This window comes from Actinia tenebrosa, unplaced genomic scaffold, assembly GCF_029948245.1.
Source record: "Actinia tenebrosa isolate PJP-AT-01 unplaced genomic scaffold, QUT_ActTen_1.0 PGA_scaffold6__47_contigs__length_16458017, whole genome shotgun sequence".
NCBI classification, from domain to species: Eukaryota; Metazoa; Cnidaria; class Anthozoa; order Actiniaria; family Actiniidae; genus Actinia; species Actinia tenebrosa.
Window position 1 is genome coordinate 10,500,728 of NW_028292583.1, and position 18,948 is coordinate 10,519,675.

At 37.0% G+C, this 18,948-nt stretch overlaps 3 protein-coding genes across 3 annotated transcripts; 1 reads left to right on the forward strand and 2 right to left on the reverse strand.

The window, feature by feature from the left end:
- LOC116287339 (uncharacterized) lies at nt 1-2,064 on the reverse strand. Its single transcript, XM_031694010.2, has 3 exons — nt 1,640-2,064; nt 712-844; nt 1-331 (listed from the first exon to the last, which is right to left on the reverse strand). Exons 1-3 carry the CDS (start codon nt 2,059-2,061, stop codon nt 125-127), a joined length of 762 nt encoding a protein of 253 aa, XP_031549870.2. The 5' UTR covers nt 2,062-2,064; the 3' UTR covers nt 1-124.
- Nucleotides 2,065-2,366: 302 nt separating this feature from the next.
- On the forward strand, nt 2,367-7,158 carry LOC116287341 (ubiquitin carboxyl-terminal hydrolase isozyme L3). Its single transcript, XM_031694011.2, has 9 exons — nt 2,367-2,417; nt 3,365-3,493; nt 3,997-4,047; nt 4,253-4,358; nt 4,572-4,654; nt 5,012-5,059; nt 5,414-5,489; nt 5,582-5,640; nt 5,883-7,158. The coding sequence occupies exons 1-9, from the start codon at nt 2,409-2,411 to the stop codon at nt 5,964-5,966; spliced, it is 645 nt and encodes a 214-aa protein (XP_031549871.2). The 5' UTR covers nt 2,367-2,408; the 3' UTR covers nt 5,967-7,158.
- A 670-nt stretch (nt 7,159-7,828) lies between these two features.
- LOC116287335 (phosphatidylinositol-3,5-bisphosphate 3-phosphatase MTMR6) lies at nt 7,829-18,895 on the reverse strand. The gene is made up of 15 exons (XM_031694005.2): nt 18,764-18,895; nt 18,344-18,454; nt 17,222-17,384; nt 16,770-16,927; nt 16,118-16,381; nt 15,868-16,000; nt 15,370-15,482; nt 14,799-14,924; nt 14,205-14,254; nt 13,715-13,868; nt 12,268-12,314; nt 11,722-11,844; nt 11,223-11,349; nt 10,230-10,589; nt 7,829-9,657 (listed from the first exon to the last, which is right to left on the reverse strand). The coding sequence occupies exons 1-15, from the start codon at nt 18,785-18,787 to the stop codon at nt 9,529-9,531; spliced, it is 2,082 nt and encodes a 693-aa protein (XP_031549865.1). The 5' UTR covers nt 18,788-18,895; the 3' UTR covers nt 7,829-9,528.
- Between the last annotated feature and the right edge of the window lie 53 nt (nt 18,896-18,948).

Here is an 18,948-nt window from a genome sequence, read left to right on the forward strand (position 1 = left end):
TGCTGTAACCCTGCAAAGAAACTTCTTTATTTATCATTTCCTGCAATACAAGTGCCATTATTTACACATTATCACATTAGTTCAAGGCACATTGCATCCTAATTGACAAACATTTCTAATTTCTTTATGCCTCGGCAGTTTGTTCTTGTCCTTGTTTGTCTTCAGATTTCTTTTCAAAGCTTTCGGCAGCTTTTTTCTTCTTTTCTTGTTCTCTGAGCCACTGTCTGTAGTCACTCAGAGTTTTGATACTCTCGCCATAGTAATCGTCTTCAAATTTGCTGAAACTTGCTGCTCGCTTTGCTGAAATTCTTTTTAAAAAATCAGCCTCTCGCTGAAAATAGCAACCACAAAACGTTTTTTACCTTCAACTTTAAACTTTATTAATACCCTGAAACAACCACTCGGCTGATTAAAGTCAGGCCATGGATAAATCACAGATTGAATTGAAATTTAGTAGGGTATGTTTTTTCATGAGCAAGATTCCCTTTGACATCCTATATAAACTCACAGTGTTCCTACACCCATGCAACCCTAGGTTGTTGCTAGATTTTTGATATTAGAGTGAAACCGTATATATCTGTGAAATAGCACAACAACTAAATAGCACTAAACACATCTATATCTTTTGCTTTCAATTGTTTCATTGGTGCTATTTTGTACTAATTAAGTACTATTTCACAGATATGCGGTTTGCACTATTAAATTTACTACCTGTTCCATTTTACTTGATACATCCTTATTAAACAGTCTCCATAACGAACCAAAGAGAGCTGATCCTACAACATAGCCAACACCTGCACTGGCAACTCCACATAAACCACAGAAAATCAGAGGATCCATTCCCCTGGAATACAGTCAGATAATGGGGTACTTTAATACTTTTATTTTATTATGCATGTAGAGTGGTATGGTATAGTGTGGTGTGGTGTGGTGTGGTATGATGTAGTGTGGTATAGTGTAGTGAGGTATGGTGTGGTGTGGTATGATGTAGTGTGGTACGGTGTAGTGTAGTGTGGTATGGTGTAGTGTAGTGTGGTGTGGTGTAGTGTGGTGTGGGGTGGTGTGGTGTAGTGTGGTATGGTGTAGTGTGGTATGATGTAGTGTGGTATGATGTAGTGTGGTATGGTGTAGTGAGGTATGGTGTGGTGTGGTATGATGTAGTGTGGTATGATGTAGTGTGGTATGAGTAGTGTGGTATAGTGTAGTGAGGTATGGTGTGGTGTGGTATGATGTAGTGTGGTACGGTGTAGTGTCGTGTGGTATGGTGTAGTGTAGTGTGGTGTGGTATGGTGTAGTGTGGTATGGTGTAGTGTAGTGCAGTGTGGTGTAGTGTGGTATGGTGTAGTGCATGTAGTGTAGTGTGGTGTGAAGTGACATGGTATGTACAGTATGTTGTGTGATGTGGTGAGGTATTGGGTGGCATGGTGTTTGGCAAAATATGAAGTGAGTTAAAGTATGGTGTAGTGTGGCATATGGTGTGTATGGTGCAGTTTGGTATGGGGTTGTGTAGTATGGTGTGGTGTGGTATGATGTAGTGTGGTGTGGTGTGGTATGGTGTAGGATGTGTGTGGTATGGTGTAATGCGGTTCGTTGTGGTGTGTTGTGTTGCAGTATGGTATGAGTATGGTATAATACTTACATAATTGGTTGGATCTGATCCGGTGGGGCATCAAACATATTAGGGTTCAGATAAGCACTAACAGCTGACGACGTTACCAAAGCCACAGCTGCAATAGGAAGACCAGCAATTCTCTGCCTTGACCTTATTTTCCTCTTCAACTTCTGATATTCCGCGAAACTTAAATCAAAAGTCTTCTTCACCTCCAAAGTGTCTGCCTTCGAATTCAAACCATCTCCCGAATCTTGGCTTTTGCATGAAGGCGACGACGAAAATGACCGCTCTGAGAACACAACAATACACCTAGAACCTTTTAAAAACTCCTCGTTCAAGTGATTTTGGAGAAAAGTCTGTCGTTTTGGTAATAAAAAAGAAAAAGTTCGCAACGTGCGAACATTTCTGACACCGAAAGCCGCCATCTTGGAAGACACATTACCCAGCATGCATCTGGTTTTGTTAGTAACCCGCTGATTAATACTTCTCGCGGGCGTCTAATTCATCCACAGGAAGCCCACGCGAGGTAGTCATTTCCTTTATAAAATCCAACACATGCTCTGTTCCATTCTACTTTTATGATATAAACATCTCTACACATCCCAGCCTTGATTTCCACCCTTTTACATCTGAAACCATGGCTAGTGCTCCTCGTTGGCTTCCACTCGAGTCCAACCCAGATGTAAGATTAATTTTTTACTTCACCTTTCTTGGCCTTTCAGTCAAATTCCATTTTTTTTCATTCTTCTCTTTTTCCTTCCTTCATTCTGGATTTTTTTCCTCGTCTTTCAAGGTTATGAACAAGGTAAGCTAAGAATGTTCTATGTTTATCGTTTCTTTTTACCCCTTTTTCACATATTTTATGCACAAATAGCTTAAAATATTGTACTTTTTTGTACACCATAAATAATCGTCTTGGAGTCGGAATACAAATATTTGACAGCTTAGCTTCACTTCTCCTATAAAAAGATAGAAAATGCAGACGACTTAAATTATGAAATTCCTCGTATGAAGGCGTGAAAGGCATGAAAATGCGTAAAGTTAATCTACAATTTGAACATGAACAGTTACAATGTCAATGTTGTTAAAAATCTGTGAGAATACCACAAACTGCTTTGGAACCTTCATCAGCTAGTTCTTCTAAGTTCACACACGCCTTCAGACTACATTTAAAACCAGACACACCTTTTCTTCTTGAAGCTTAGCAATGTTTATTTTTTCAAGTAAGGCAGGTTTTATAGATACATTTATCAACATTTAATATTTAATTGAAGATTAATTGTCAGGCTAAAGTCTAATCGTAATATTTTCCTAATAAATATTTAATTAGTAATTTTCAATAGATTTGTAAATTAGATAGATTATTTAATTTAGGCAAAAGGTTCTTATTTATTTCTCGTCCAGTAGCCTTCTGACCTGGGTAGAAGAGGATCTCTGCTCACAGGGAAGTACAAGGGCAGATCCAGCCAAACTTTTAGGGGAGGGGGACTAATCAAGTTTCTTTTGTCAACACAACGGAAAATGATTTAAAAAAATCTAATTTTTCAGTTTTGTTTTGTTTTGCTTTTTTCTGCTGAAGGGGGGGATTCAGCCTCCCTTTGCCCCCCCCCCCCCCCCCATCCACCCTTGAAGTATGTACTTCAAACCTTGGGTTAAGTTTTTCCCTAGCTATCCACACATCCAGGCAATAACCTCTGTATAGTATTTCACTTAGCTAGGCATATATATCTTATTGAATTTTCTTTTTTGTAGTTTGTCAGAAATCTAGGTTTGAAGGAGAAATATAGCTTTGTAGATGTGTTTGGTTTCGATGATGACTTGTTATGCATGGTACCACAACCAGTGTATGCACTGTTGCTCTTGTTCCCGAGCAGTGAAAGGGTTAGTGTGTTAAGATATAAACCTGGTATTGCCTAGGCAAGGGACCATTCAATTTTTACCAGGAAGGGGGAAGGGTGGGAGGTAGGGGGGTCATAAGAAATCAGGGTCAATAAGATGGGGGGAGGGGGAGGGGCAAATGAAAAAATCTGAGTCACACAGCAGTTTTACTATAAACAGAATAGAATCGAAAACAAGAGAGGGACTGTTTTTTAATGCAATGACAGAAAGAGGGGTCAGATTTGATTTTGTCCCAAGTGAGATCCATGAAATTCATTTTGACAGACAAACATTGCCAATCATGAGAAGGATAATATACTATATATTCAATTGCTTGGTATAACATTCATCTTCAGTGTGACTCCAAGGATTGGACTCTCCCGCGACAGAAGTTGACAAGGGCTCGTACCAATTTGACCACATTCAGGGTTCTGGGAACCAATATTTAAAACATTCTAATGCAATCTCTGGTTAATATGAAATAATGCTTCTTCATCTTGTTCTAGTCTGAGAAATTCAGGAGTGAAGAATCAGAAAAGATAAAGAAAGATGGTCAGGTAAGTCTTGTTTTTTTTACATCTTTTTATATATATATATTTGAGGCTAGAAGTGTAGTGTCAAAATTTTGGTCATTGTCTTTACTGGGGAGGGGTGAGTGGGGCCGGTATTCAAAAGCAGTAATTTCTCAGTTACCACGTCTGTTCCCACTCTGGATGCATAAATGCAACCAATTAGTGTTCAATGTACTATTATCTTGAATAGGAAGTGAGTTCTAGTGTATATTACATGAAACAGACGGTCCAAAATGCCTGTGGTACTGTTGCAATTATTCATTCTATTGCTAACAATGTGGATGAACTAGAACTAGGTATGTACACTTTATTACTGGTTTTCATGCATTAATGCAGAGATTTTGCACCTTCACCTGATGATAGGTAACCACAGCCAGCCCAAGTATGGCCACCTGATGGTGCAAAACCTCTATACTCAAATTTTAAATAATTTATGCAAAATAAAATTGAGTGGAGTTTAGTTTATAATGGTATTGAAAATGACTGATATTGAATGTGGTGTTATATAGAGGATTGTAACTTAAAGACATTTATTGAGTCAACAAAAGCTTTAACACCAGACAAGAAGGCAGAGGAGCTGGAAAAGAATCAGGTTTGTAATAGACCTGTTTCGAATTTCAAAATACCGCTGTGTTTCTTGATTACAGACTCATTTGCACAGGGTTAGCCTCGAGTTTGTGCAGAATATTCACGTGTTCCAGTCAAGGTCCGTCGAGTTTCAAAGTGTTTGTATTGTTGAAGTTGTGCATTCTTTACTTTACCTTTGGTATTTGTGAATATTTAAACACTGATACGAGGCTAACCCTGTGCAATTGAGTCTGTAATCAAGGAACACAGCGGTAATTTGGAATTCGAAATGGGTCTATTTAGTAAATGCTTTTTCAAGCACTCAGCTAATAATATAACGTATCAATTGGTGTTTTGCATTCATGTATGGTTTATTTTACAGAGCATTTCAACTGCACATGAAGCTAGTGCACAGGAAGGACAGACGGAGGTATGACTTTTGCAGAAATCTTGTGAATGAATGGGTGTAGTAGGTAGTATAAGATAGAATGGATATATGATTCAAATAGGTTCAATGTATAGATGGTATAGGATGGGATGGATGAATGAAATAGGATGATTGAATAGGTGGTATTGGATGAGATCGATGGATGGAATAGGATGGGTGGGATAGAATGAATGGATTAATTGATTGGAAGATGAGTAAATTGGAATAGAATGGACATATGAAATAGGATGAATGAATATGTAGTTGGCTGGATGGATGAAATGAATGGACTAAATATCAATATTTAGCTGCATCATATTAATTGATTAAACCTTGTTGGCTTAAATAAATATTCAGACACCTTCCATTGATGATGAAGTGAACCTTCATTTTGTGGCCTTGGTACAAAAAGATGGCTGTATCTATGAGCTTGGTACGTACTCACAGGATATGTTATTAACCTTGTCATCCATTGCCAGAGGTTTTTTTTAAAATAATCATTCTTTTCAAATATATATTTCTTAGATGGGAGGAAAGAATTCCCAATTAATCATGGAAAATCTTCACCTGAGACCTTCCTGAAGGTGAGTCTATTACTAGACAAGTGGTTTTTGGGTGGTGTAAAACATAGGTTTCACTGCTGTGGTTCCAGGGGGGTCTTGGTTTACATACCAACAGCGAGCTGAGTTTGTGATAGATGATGCTGCAAAGGCTCTATATACTATAGAGTGAGTGTAGAGCCATCTACCATGGAAGGACCTCTATAGGTAGTACACAGGAGTAAAAACTAGAGAGATTGTTTATAAGTCATATTATTTTATGCTAGGATGGTACTAGGGTCTGCAAGGAGTTTATGGCAAGAGATCCAGATGAACTGCACTTTACTGTTGTTGCTTTGGCAAAAGTCTAAAGCTGTACCATCATGAAGGTTAAACATGAACAAGTTCCTCTTTTTACCTTAGTCACTGACAAGTTCATATATGATTGTAACTGAAGTATATCAGACCCTGGGTGTGTATGTATGTATTTTGGGTGGGGATTATAGAGGACCTTTTCGCATTTCTCAGTCCCCTAATGGACCTCATATTCAATTTGATAATTATTGAAAAACATTTGCCTTATGGATTACAGGATGCTTTGGCAGAATGAGCAGTTCCAGAAAGGTATCTCTGACACCTTCTAAATTCAGAAGGATTAAAATCATCCTCTTCCATCTTTTGTTTTCTCTTGCCCTCCCCATCTCTGGGAAATAAATTGAAGGTCTAGAATTGCAGCATCCTTCATCTACATGTTTTTTCGAAAATTAGCTTAAAACCCCCAGAGAAAATGTTGAGCAGGAAATGTTAGTTTGTGTTTAGTGTTATCCCTGGCTAAATTTATAAAATGAGGTTTTTATTGACTGAATATAAGGACATGTCAGTGACCAAGGGAAATGAAAGGACTTGTTCTCAGTCTGCTTTCTAAACATCATTGGAGCCACATGCTGTTTAACTGAACTTCAAAAGCACTAGTCTAGCAAATCTACAAGTTATCAACATAGGCCTTATAACAAAAGAAACCTGTCTTTATGTTGGAATTACCCCAAGTTAGGGCTTGGTATAGAATTCTTTATTTTCATATTGTTCTAGGTATAGAAGAAAACTATTTAAATATTGCACACTTTCGTGATGATGATAATATATGATGATGACACATGATGATGGTACATGATGGTGATGCGTGATGATGATACATGATGATACATGATGATACATGATGATGATACATGATGATGATACATGATGATGATACATGATGATGGTACATGATGGTGATGCGTGATGATGATACATGATACATAGTGATACATGATGATGATACATGATACATGATGATGATACATGATGATACATGATGATACATGATGATGATACATGATGATGATACATGATGATGATACATGACGATGATACATGATGGTGATACATGATGGTGGTGTTAGTGATTGTGATGATGGTGGTGAAGATAAAATCATAGATACATGTTTGAGTTGCATAACACATTTTGTACCTAAGTTAAGATGTAGTGAGAAAAAACCAGTGAAATAAAAACCATGAGCAACATTTGGTGTCAGTAAAGTAAGGTCTTAGTTCAAATGTTTCATTGCAATTGATCTATTCCAAGGCAAGGTAGGTTATCATCAGGTCAAAACTGTTGTGGGTTGAATATTGGGGGGCAGTCTTTAACCCCAAGATCCAATGCAAGGGGTACAGGGCTTGCTGCATTATCGCAATAATAGTCCAGTTTCGAGTTCTTGTTTCTTGATTACAGACTCATTTACTCAGGCTTCGAATCAGTGTCTAATTACTCGCAAATACCAACAGTAAAGTAAAGAATGCACAACTTCAACAATACAAGCACTTTGAAACTTGACAGACCTTGACTGGAACATGTGAATATTCTTCATGAAATCGAGGCTAAGCCTGAGTAAATGAGTCTGTATTCAAGAAACACAGCGGAAATCGAAAAGGGTCTATTGTCAATATTATGGACACTCGGTGGTTGCAAGCTGCATGCTGAAATTTGGTTTTGCACTGCTGTCAATCAAAAAGAATCAGTCTGTACCTTTCGGGTTCTTGACTGACGGCAGTGAAAAATCAATTTCACAGCAAGCCATTAAAATGTGAGTTCGTAGAATACTGAGAATTTCCATTTCCAAATGTAAATCCAAATGAAAGGTAATGGTTTGCAGATATAATATAATCACTCTTATAGGAAACTAAGCAATTTAGATAAATTCTCCAGTTTATGTATTTAATTAATAAAAAGCATGTTTCAATGAAAATATTTATTTTCATTTTTCATTTCTAAACATTTTTTGGACACTAAAATTATTTTTCATGCAATTTGAATTTTTTTAAATTAGTTTTTCTTACAACTGCCATATGAATTTTAAATTGTTTTTTTTCAAATAGGTTTAACTTTATAACAGACCTATACAATCAGCTTAGGTACTTTATCTTTGTTTATTTTAACACTTGAGAAAACACATTACAGAATACAAACCCCCTCCCCTTCCCCCATGAATTGTTTTCTGTAAGGGAATATTGCATGGTCCAAAATGGGAAAAGATGTTTGTGCCTAAGCTGGATGGGTCTATCAAGTTATGTGATAAGAATATTTATTTAAAAAATGCCATTTTTGCCTAATCTTGTCTCAGCTATGTTGTAATGTGTTGTGGGGTAGTGTTGTGTTGAGTGTTGTAGTGTGGTATAATGTGCTGTACCCTTTAGTGTTGTGTTGTGTTGTGGTGACGTGGTGTTGTGTAGAAAAGTAAATACGTACTGTACTCTAGTGTGGTGTGGTGTAGTATGATGTGGTATAATGTACTGTACCCTTTAGTGTTGTGTGGTATGGTGTGTTGTAGTGACGTGGTGTTGTGTAGAAACGTAAATACAAACTGTACTTTAGTGTGGTGTGGTGTAGTATGATGTGGTATAATGTACTGTACCCTTTAGTGTTGTATGGTATAGTATGTTGAGGTGATGTGGTGTTGTGTAGAAGGGTATATATGTACTGTACTCTAGTGTGGTGTTGTGTAGTATGACATGGTAAGGTTTGTTGTGGTATAGTGTGGTATATGTACTGTAAGTGTGGTGACGTGTTATGATTTACTGTTAGTAGTGGTATGGTATGATGTATTGTACTTTAGTCAGGTGTTGTATGGTGATGTGTTATGGTGTAGTGTGGAGCCATCAATGGTCAATGTTTAAATAAGTCAACATCAAATAAAGCTGTTGTATACCATAACATTCCTATAACATTCCAGAAAATACCCATACCTCCTCAAAATAGGGTTGAACATGGCATGTATTCCTTCCCGCGGACACCTGTGCTAGACATTTTCATAAAATGATAAAGATGATATACTCAATCCTTCCCCTTGGAGATTTCAATCCCATCTAGTAAAGAGGTGGTATGGATCCAGAGTTTCTGGAAATTTAGTATACATAGACAGCAGATCTTTTATTACTGTATGTTGTAAAGCTCACACAGACATAAAAACTGCTCCAACAAGTGTTTTTCAGAAAAAATTCTTGAATTGATTTTAAGATTACTTGCTTTTCAAAGAAGTCATTTCTAATTCAACTGTGAAGAAATGTGCACTAGTTAAAAATGAAACTCATTTTTCCAAAATATTATTTCTAATACATTTTAACTTACAATTTATTCTCAAAAATAATGACTTTTTTGTATCGGGAAATCGAAGATTGTTACAATTCTGTTCATTTTCAATAGCAAATCTCAATCACAATGATATTTGCAATATTTGCTATTAGTAATATTAATTGGTTGGCTTACATTTCAGCCATAGGTAGCCTGCTATTTCAAGCCCTGAGTCTGAAGTATTTTTACTGTTTTGTTGAATGCTTGAAGTGGAAATAATTCGAGAGTGATACCAAATTTCTACAAATTTTCTCAGCTGTGTGTTCTCAGCCTTGTATTTGTTTGTAACACTTTTTGCATACTGGTACCCTGTTTTCGGAGTAGTGCGCTGGTAAAGAGCACTGTCTGTCAATGCATCGTCGACAGAAAACTTCGCCACAGTTCCAACAATGATACTAAAGGAAAAATACAAATTGGTATTGATTAGCTGAATTATATTAATCTAAGGTTAGCCATTCAATATTATTATCTCTTTACCTTGGATTGAATCTTTTTCTATTTCAGACCATGTGTCATTCTCTTAAGAACAAGATTCTTAGTTTGAGTTTTGTATCCTTATTCATGTGTCTTCTCAGTTGCAACAATTAAGAAAAGAAACCATACTCTAGGGAATGACCAAGGGCGGATCCAGGGGGCGCAAAGGGGAACTGAAGCCCCCCTTCAGCAGAAAAAAAAAACAAAACTGAAGAATTAGATGCTTTTTTTATCGTTTTCCGTTGTGTTGACCGAAGAAACTCAATTAGCCCCCCAAAACTCAATTAGTCCCCCCTAAACTCAATTATCCCCCCCTAAACTCAATTAGTCCCCCCTAAACTCAATTAGCCCCCCCCTAAAATTTTGGGTGGATCTGCCCTTGATGACACATGGTCTTTGAAAGGCAACTGCATTCACTATTCAGATCATTCACTCAGTGTGGAGCATTTTAGACTGCAGCATAGAAATATAAAATGAAAGCACTCCTCATTACCTTTCTATCTAAGAAAGCAATAGGTGCAGCACAAGAAGAACACTGCGACACATCCCTGACAGACTTCCACTGAACCGCAAGAGATGGAACATCTGTTAATAAGTCTTTTAATTGCATGCCTTGACGTTTCAAAGCAGTAGTTATCTCTGGTGGTAACGCTTCAGAATTAACCTGTTTTGCCCCTTCTTTTGTCTCTTCTTCTTTTGATGGTGTGACATCACTGTTTATACTTAAAGCATTCATTGAGTCAGTGTTGGGTTCAACACTTTCTAATGTTGGTGAATTTGTACTTGACGTTGCTGGTCCATTTGTTACTGAAGTTGATTTATGAGTCTTTATTTTCTTTAATAATTCTATTCGCTGAAAAACGGCAACAAAAAGCAAACCAATTAGAAACAAATATTTGGCTGTAAACAGTTTGTTTCCAGTGTGCTTTTGACTCGTCATAAAAAATGCCTAAGTAAAAAGCTTATAAGTGGGAAAGAACGAAAACCCTGAAAATATATTATATCTTATCATATTCATGAGGAAGTCTGTAGGGACTTTTGTTTATTCTCCTTCCCTCAAACATTTTAGAAACACACAGCTAGGTTCCTGTCATGGTGGCACTTTTCTTGCAGATACTCCTACCGGGAATGCGCTTATAAACAAGCATCATTAACCAATCATATTGTGACATTTAGTTCGATTTTTTCTAAACAGCCATTCAGATAGCACATTAATATAATGAGAGTGTGATAATCTGATTGGTTGAATCTGTACTCAGTTTAATTTCTGTCTAGTTTACTGTTATCTGATTGGTCAGTTTTATTCAATTGTTCCCCGTTAGTGTGTCCACACAGTACAATACAATACAATACAATAGACTTTATTTTAAGAGGGTAGCACTTAACAGTTTAGGAATTAAACTGATGACCCTGTGGCCCTCTAAAGTAATGCCCTCCCAAATGATGGCAGTTACAGTCCCTGAGGCAGACTCTTAGTACTTCTTACCTTCTCTAGTAGCTTGATGTGGTCCTGTAATGAATCATTATGGTCAATTATGCTACTGAGTGAATCCATTAAGGATTCCCGCGGGTGAATATCATTGTCAAAACGATTATACATAGCTCTCCAAAACCTGCAAACAAAGCAATAAGTCAGTTCTATTAACAGCAGTGGGTATCTATACTACCTATATGAACTTAGTATCTCCTCGAATTTGCTCGAGGCAAGTACCTATGTCTTGATACCTAGATGCATTAATATCAAAAAACCTAGGGAAAAATTTGAAACATTTTTATGGGAATTTGATTATTATTGTACTGGTCCTTTTATTAAGCTGCACCCTCAGGAGTTAGCATTTTGTCTACTTCATAAAGGTGTCCAAAGTATAGAGGTTCATTTACAATAAATAAGGGAAGAAAATTTTGGACATTGTCCATGGCAGTGGCCATTAATAAAGGATTGATGTCTACTTCATAGAGGAATCATTATATATTCATTATCCTACTTGATAGACTGTGGAGATGTGTCAGGCCATAGGATATCATCAGCTTCTCTGTAGAGTGGGTTAGCATAATCACTGATATTCTGCCACATGTAACCCCACAGTGAATATGTTCTCTTGGATAACCTGGAATAGAATAAACCACTAACAATAAGCAACTTTCCAGGGTCATAGGAACTATGAGTAAAGTTGGTTTTAGATAAGTCTTTCCCAACATGATCACTGGACAAGAGTGGTGTAGCAGTATTGCAGCCCTGGGTCATGTTTGAATAGAGTTTGATGGTTCTCTCCATTAAATTGAGGGTTTTTCACCTTTTTCTATGGTTTTCCTTCCTACGCAAAACCTAATAATATGCTAAATTCCAATTTGTTCTTTAAGTTAGTTGTATGTGCCCTGACTTTGATTAGCCCAGATGTTTCAGGGTATCAAAAATAAATAAATTTGACAGTGAGAACAACCAATAGAGAGTGGAACCAGCGTGGACTCCCTCAGGAACTCCTTTTTAGACATATTTTGAAATAATTAAAAATATTAATAGTGATACTTACTCCAATTCTTTTCTTTCTCTTTCACAATTTCCTAAAAATGTGCCAAACTGCAAAGAGGGAAAGCAGAAAATAAAACACATCATAAATTGCTCACCTTAAGGTATTAGGATACGTTTACGACCACTATGCGCGCAAACTTAAATAACGCGCTGGCTTTATAGTGTAACACAAACAAAGTATACATTTTCTGAAAGCTGAGTAAATATAGTTTATGAAGAAATTTTCAAAATACGATTTTTTAATTGTGGTTCACGTTATTGTCCTCGAAGCGAAATTTGACCATGCCTCAGTGAAAACGTTAACGGACACGTACATTTTAAGCTATGTTTGCGAAAAATGGCTTAACATACTCAGGAGATAATAAGCTCAAAAAGGGTGTCCCAGATTTTTGATATCTGTTTTATATCTCTCGCTATTTTTGATCAAAGTTCGACGATTGCTTTTGGAGTGTTGTTTAGAGTAAAAAGTGTCATAACTTTGGAAAGAAATTAAATTTCAAAATTCGGAGACACCCTTTTTTGGATCATGAGTTACTTTATAAACTCTCCAAATTTTAGAAAAATCGAATGAAATCCAAGGGCCTTTTAGCTTTTCGAAGTTGAGGTTTTAGCAGCAAAAAAGATTCGAGAAAAACACATTTCTTTGTTTGGAGCCGGAAGCACGGAGCCACGATGGTGTTGGCCAAAACACCTTGAGCTTCCATTTTGTCATCACTTGTCAAATTATATGGTGTTCTGGACGATCGCAATGTAGGATCTTTTTACAATGACAAAGGAGCATGACAGATGTGCATATATTAAGCAACGGTACATTTCCGGTCTTGATAAAGTCATGATTTCGATTTTTCTCAAAATTTTGGCTTTCCAATCAAAAATTGCAAGACGTTTCACAAACGTATGAAGGATAAAAGTTTAAAATTACGAAATTAAAAACAAAATTTTTTTTCAAGCAATTCGTCATTTTTCGTATCCTAATACCTTAAAATGACAGTTTTTCACTGGCTCTGATTGGTAAAAATACCATTTTATATGTGAGCATTTAAAAACAATTTGAACTTACAGGAAATATAACAGTATTTTTGGGTAATTTGTTATTTTAAGATGGAAATATGAGACAGTTTTAGATACAGTCAACCCTCGCCTTGCAGCCAGCCAAATATTACGGACTGAAGAAAAATCCCCGGCAGAAATATTGACAAAGAAATTACAGGCTAATTAATTCTTGCTATTGCTGACGCTTGCGTTTACAGACATGAAGTGACAGTCCCAAGGCTGTCTGGTGTAACGAGAGTTGACTGTGCTCTGATCAAAACACTTGGAATACTTAAAGAAAACTTGAGAAGCTGGAAACTACTCCATTACATGTTGTGGTTTCACAAATATAACGCTTAGAATAAAACTTTCGAACATTCGAGAATTTTAATTATAACAAGTAATGTGAACCAAACCTGGCAAGAATGCACATGGTCATGCAGTGTCAGGAGAAACCTCTCATTAAATTGAAAACAGAAAGGAAACTGTTCAAGTAACTGCCAGATGCTTTCAAGGAACTGGAGAAAGACGGGAGAGAACTCCTTTTGGTCTGACTGAAGAAGACCACACCTAAATAAGAAAACGTAAAATTAAATTAAATTAATATGTGATTATTTCACAGGCCAAGAGAGTTCTAAATGTCCCTTTAATCTAATTCCCATTTTTAGTTTTTTTGTTTCGTTTACAATGTTACTGTCAAACTAAGAAAATCGTAAACACCTAAAATATGTCTGGAATGTTAAATATTGGGTTCTGACCAATCCCATGCGAGAATAGATTCATTTCTAATATCTGTCGCATGTGATTGGTCAGAACATGATGTTTCACATTGCAGACATATTTCAGGTGTTCACAAATTTCTTAGTTTGATTGTAAATGGGTGTGAAACATGAGGTCATTCATCACCTATCAGTAAACTTGTGTCCAAAGGATAGCCATTCCTTTTCAATGAGAACCTACAATGAACAATTCAGTTTAACATTAGAAATTAGTCATTTCTGTTGTCGCTGCTACTGCTGCTTGCTGATACTTATGTCATTGTTGCTGCTGCTGTTGCTTTTTCTGTTGTTGTTTTGTTGCTGCTGCTGTTGTTGTTGTTGTTGCTGTTGCTACTGCTGTTGTTGCTGCTGCTGCTGTTGTTGTTGCTGCTGCTGTTGTTGTTGTTGTTGCTGTTGCTACTGCTGTTGTTGCTGCTGCTGCTGTTGTTGTGGCTGCTGCTATTTCTGTTGAACTTTACTGTCAGTTGCTGTTATTGTTGCTGTTGCTGTTGTTGTTGCTGCTTCTGTTGTCATTGCTGCTGTTGTTGTTGCTGCTGCTGCTGCTTCTGTTGTCATTGTTGCTGCTGTTGTTGCTGCTGTTGCTGCTGCTGCTGTTGCTGCTGCTGTTGTTGTTGAACTTTACTGTTGCTGTTATTGTTGCTGCTGCTGTGCTGTTATTGCTATTGTATTTTGACAACCCTTAGTAGAAGTAACTAGTATTGTATGTTTAAGTTCATCATACCTGAAAGCCGTGGATGGTCCTGTAGTATGGGTCCAATATGATACTAGCAAGAGAACATGTCTGAGCTGTTCTGTCCCATCCATCACTACAATGGACAAGAACACTAGCCTTCTCAAGTATGATAGCCTGAAGAATATTCAAGTATATAATGGCTTACTTTAAATAGAAAATATCCCCCCTTATTGAATGATTAAGTAGGAGAGCCAGAGTATGAACATTTTCAGCTATCCCTAATCTATTCGTTAATGTTATAGCACTGGGGCTGAGGTAGTGGGTTCATCAAGGGAAATTTTACATTTTGAGTGAGCCCACACTGGATTCTAATGAAAATCAAACCCCACCCTTAAACAATTTTAGAAATCCTCAAGATGATGCTTATGATGACAATCATGGAAACCTGATCATGTCATATTTCCTTGGAGTAGAAGTGCAGATTGATTAGAGTTAAAATCCCAAACCATTTAGTAGTAGTCCTCAATGTTATGTATCTTAGGAAAGTAACCCCCCCTCACCCTGGGGATTTAACATTGTTATTATAGTGACATAAAAGTGTATAAACCAGATCACTAACCTTGGCAATAAACACAGAAGTATCCATAACTGATTTGATGTGTTTCAGCCAGTTACTAGCCTCCAAACCATTGATAAATGCACCAAATGATAACTTGGGGCTGTCATTTACAACTAAAAAAATAATACTATTTCATGTACCCCATTGAACCTTTCTCTTTTAATAATATATTGTAAATTACAAAATTTTTAACTTTGGCGCAAAATAAACTATTGATATGATGTTGATTCCATGGTTTGATCCTTAGGATCTCCACGTCTGTTTCGACTTCTCTCTAATCCGTGTAGCTTCAGCTTTAAATACTCTTAAAACAGAGCACTGATGGAGAGAGGGGGTAAAGTGTGCACCGTCGGCTTCCATTGATAGCAGTTGAATTTCAACTGAAGGAACTACCGACGTTAAATATAGGTACTTTACTATTTTTTTACTTTACATGCTTGGAACTTCCTATCGTATTTTAATTTTATAAGAAAATATTTCACGAACGTTGTCCTTTACCTTCAAGCATCTTGTACAATGATTGTCTCATCACGTGTATATTTTCAATGCCCACAAACTGGAACTTGACATTGTCGTAAAAGTCTTCACTTTCGTATCCTTTCCCTGCTGCTCTGTTTGCCATGGCATTGATCTGAATCAACAATATTTGATGTTAACACTAATCTTATAATCCAAGTAGTTGGGCTTCTGTGTATACCACAGGTAACCCAAACCTATATTTCATAAGATAACAAATTTGTTGACTCACTTTTGGTCTGGTGTCAACTATGTAAAGGAATTTAGACTCAGGATTAGATTTTAATATAGCTTGAATCATGCTTTCATCCTCGGGGCAGCGTCCCTTGAAGCCTCCTAAGGGTTGACTACATCGGCAGATGGCAGCCTTGGTGCTCTTGTGATAGAACGACAAGACAGGCAGCCTTCCTCTGCTACGGAACTTAGAACTGCCATAAATAGTTTCTTCTGTTGCAGACGTGGGGACAAACAAAGTATTTGGGTATGTGTCGCATAACTGAAAAGATAAAAGCATTATTGGCATATGAACTTAAAGCAACCATACTTATTTCTATTTCTAGTTTCTATAGTAAGAGGTGAATAGGAGTAGCACTAACCCACCCCCTCCAATCCCGTTCAAAACCAGTGCCAAGCCATGTCGAGTCAATCACAAAACCTAGACTGCACAAAATAGCAATTTGTAATACCCATTGTCATTTTCTTGTGGGAAAAAAAAGATATGTTGATAGGCTATTGTTTTCTGCTACTTTCTGATTGGCTCCACTACTCAAAGTTAGAATGTATTGTTTTCATTCTACAATTTGATTGTTTTTGCTGTCTAAGTGTCCTCGGTTATAGTAGTCTCACTGTAAAATATCCCACAATGGCTGAATACTGTGCTGTACCTTATAATCATTGTTCATTGATGTTGAAGTCCATAAGTCTGATGGCAGACCCATCCTAGCATATTCAGACTTGATATCGAATAAGGCCCATCCTGCTGTTTTGGTTAGTTTTTCTGTCTGAGGGGAGTAGGTAAAGGCATACAGGTCTTCTATTTTCTCTGCAAAAAAATGGTGTCAGAGTGTTCATCACAGCCGGCTTTTCATACAAAAAGACCCGGCCCTTTGCACTTGAGGGATTTTGCCTATCATTTTCGAAACTCAGAGAGGGTAATAATTGCATTAATTAATATAATATTTGGGGGGGGGGGGAATATAAAATATATATAATATTATGATTTTTGGGGCAAAAAAATGTATCAAAGGCTGGATACTATGACTGGCCATATCAAACCGATCAACATGTGACCAGGTAAATCTTATCCTTACCACAAATTGTTATCACTTATATATACCTGGATTAGAAAAGTGCAATAGCGCAGAATATACGTCATGACACTCTTTTTCCTTTGGAACAACAATAGTTACATCCTGGAATGTCTTGCAGCGAATTCTAAGTGGAGCTCCTGAGGTGTTTAGGGGTAGTTTTTCTATATTTGAAATGTGAGAATGAAGAATCTGAAAGAAAAAGAAAGCATTTTGTTAGGTTGACAGCATACTATATTTTCTGAAATAAAATCAAGGCACTTAACCCACGAAATAAAAAATACTGGTAAATGCGTAATAATCAAATAGACACAAAAAGAAAAAAATGGAATTTGAGTCTACTATAGTGTATTATTCGATTGCATGTTAAGTCACTGTGGCCTCTCTGAGGAACATTGTTTGCCATTTAACAAAAGATCTCTCATTAGCATCCATCGTTTTTGTGTTTTGACTTTCTTGGGAATGCTTGCAACCTATCAATTAGTCTATCGGACACTCTATCTATCTGTTGATATAGCAAGGTTGATGTTAGAGCCTTCATCATTCTCTCTAGGTAGTTTCACATAAGAAAAAATAAATCGCTTTTATTTAAGTGTCTAGTCGTTCTAGCGCTTTCGCACTAATTGGGGACACTTTTCGCTCACTCGCACTACCACTACATTAAATATTCTATGCACACAACACTCAACTCACATGTTGATTTTTACGGAACTCATTGGATCGCATTTCCCTGGGGAGTTCCCTACACAAGGCCAAGATATACCCACCTAAGAGCCTCCCAATCCCTTAGAAATTCTAATAGCCCACCTATAGAGCTACAAGTTATACTCTCCAAAGACGTCTCCCCACTGAGAATTCCAATCCTTATCCATGGGGGAAGTATGGATGGATAACTTCTGGAACTACACAATATAACAGGCTCCTCTAACCCTCTTCTTACCCCTTGGATATTCTAATCACCCTCCATGGGCAGACTGTATGCATATTTCCTAGTATGACACCAAATTAATTCTAAGTTATGAATACAATATAAGGAAGTGCTTTCATAATGATCATCAGCCTTATGAAAGTAAGAACGTCCACGATTCACATGTAATATGACCATAAAAATATGCAGAAAATATTATTGTTCACTAAGAGATTATTTTTACCCATGTCTCTTTAACACCATCAGGATCCACGAAGATTAAGTGAGTGGTGGTCACATAGAGACTTCCTCTTGCTTTCTTGCCCAGGTTAGATTTTAAACTCACTCCATGAACCTGTAATAGAGTCATGGGAAACTTGAGATCAGAACAAGTACAAGCGAAACCACGACACTTAGGATTATACATCTCGTTACAAAAAATATTTTCCTTTTTGAGAATACAACGAGAAACGTCAGGAAACATTTACTTGTAGTTCATGTATTACTGAAAATTTAAATGTGTTAAACGAGGGGATTTTCTAAAGTTAATGCTGTGGAATGTAAGTTAATAATTGAAAAATCTTGCAGTTTATGAAATCGCCAAGTTCACACGTCCGTGAATAATTTAATTCTCAGTGAATTGCTCCAATTTTCAACACCCTACCTGCGTGGTCTGTATTATATCCATCCTACTTGGTTTTAGGAATGTGAGAGGAAGGAAAGGGCTGGTTTATCTTCGTTTTTTAACTCCATTCATCCAGACATTTTATTGCGACTCAACGCCATCTTGGGCTTCCTGTAGTAACGCCTGCAAAGGTTTGTGGTATATTTTCATTCTTCAACCCTGCG

Bases quoted from the DNA above. Each gene is read 5' to 3' on its own strand.
- LOC116287339 (XM_031694010.2), bottom strand. From the start codon at position 2,061: ATGCTGGGTAATGTGTCTTCCAAGATGGCGGCTTTCGGTGTCAGAAAT. The intron at 845-1,639 runs GTAAGTATTATA...ACTGTATTCCAG, and splicing joins GATCAGATCCAACCAATTAT to GGGAATGGATCCTCTGATTT. The intron at 332-711 runs GTAGTAAATTTA...TGCTATTTTCAG, and splicing joins TATCAAGTAAAATGGAACAG to CGAGAGGCTGATTTTTTAAA.
- LOC116287341 (XM_031694011.2), top strand. The intron at 5,060-5,413 runs GTATGACTTTTG...ATAAATATTCAG, and splicing joins CACAGGAAGGACAGACGGAG to ACACCTTCCATTGATGATGA. The intron at 5,641-5,882 runs GTGAGTCTATTA...ATTTTATGCTAG, and splicing joins CACCTGAGACCTTCCTGAAG to GATGGTACTAGGGTCTGCAA.
- LOC116287335 (XM_031694005.2), bottom strand. From the start codon at position 18,787: ATGGATATAATACAGACCACGCAG. The intron at 18,455-18,763 runs GTAGGGTGTTGA...ACTCTATTACAG, and splicing joins ATATAATACAGACCACGCAG to GTTCATGGAGTGAGTTTAAA. The intron at 11,350-11,721 runs GTAGGATAATGA...CTTTGTTTGCAG, and splicing joins ACATCTCCACAGTCTATCAA to GTTTTGGAGAGCTATGTATA.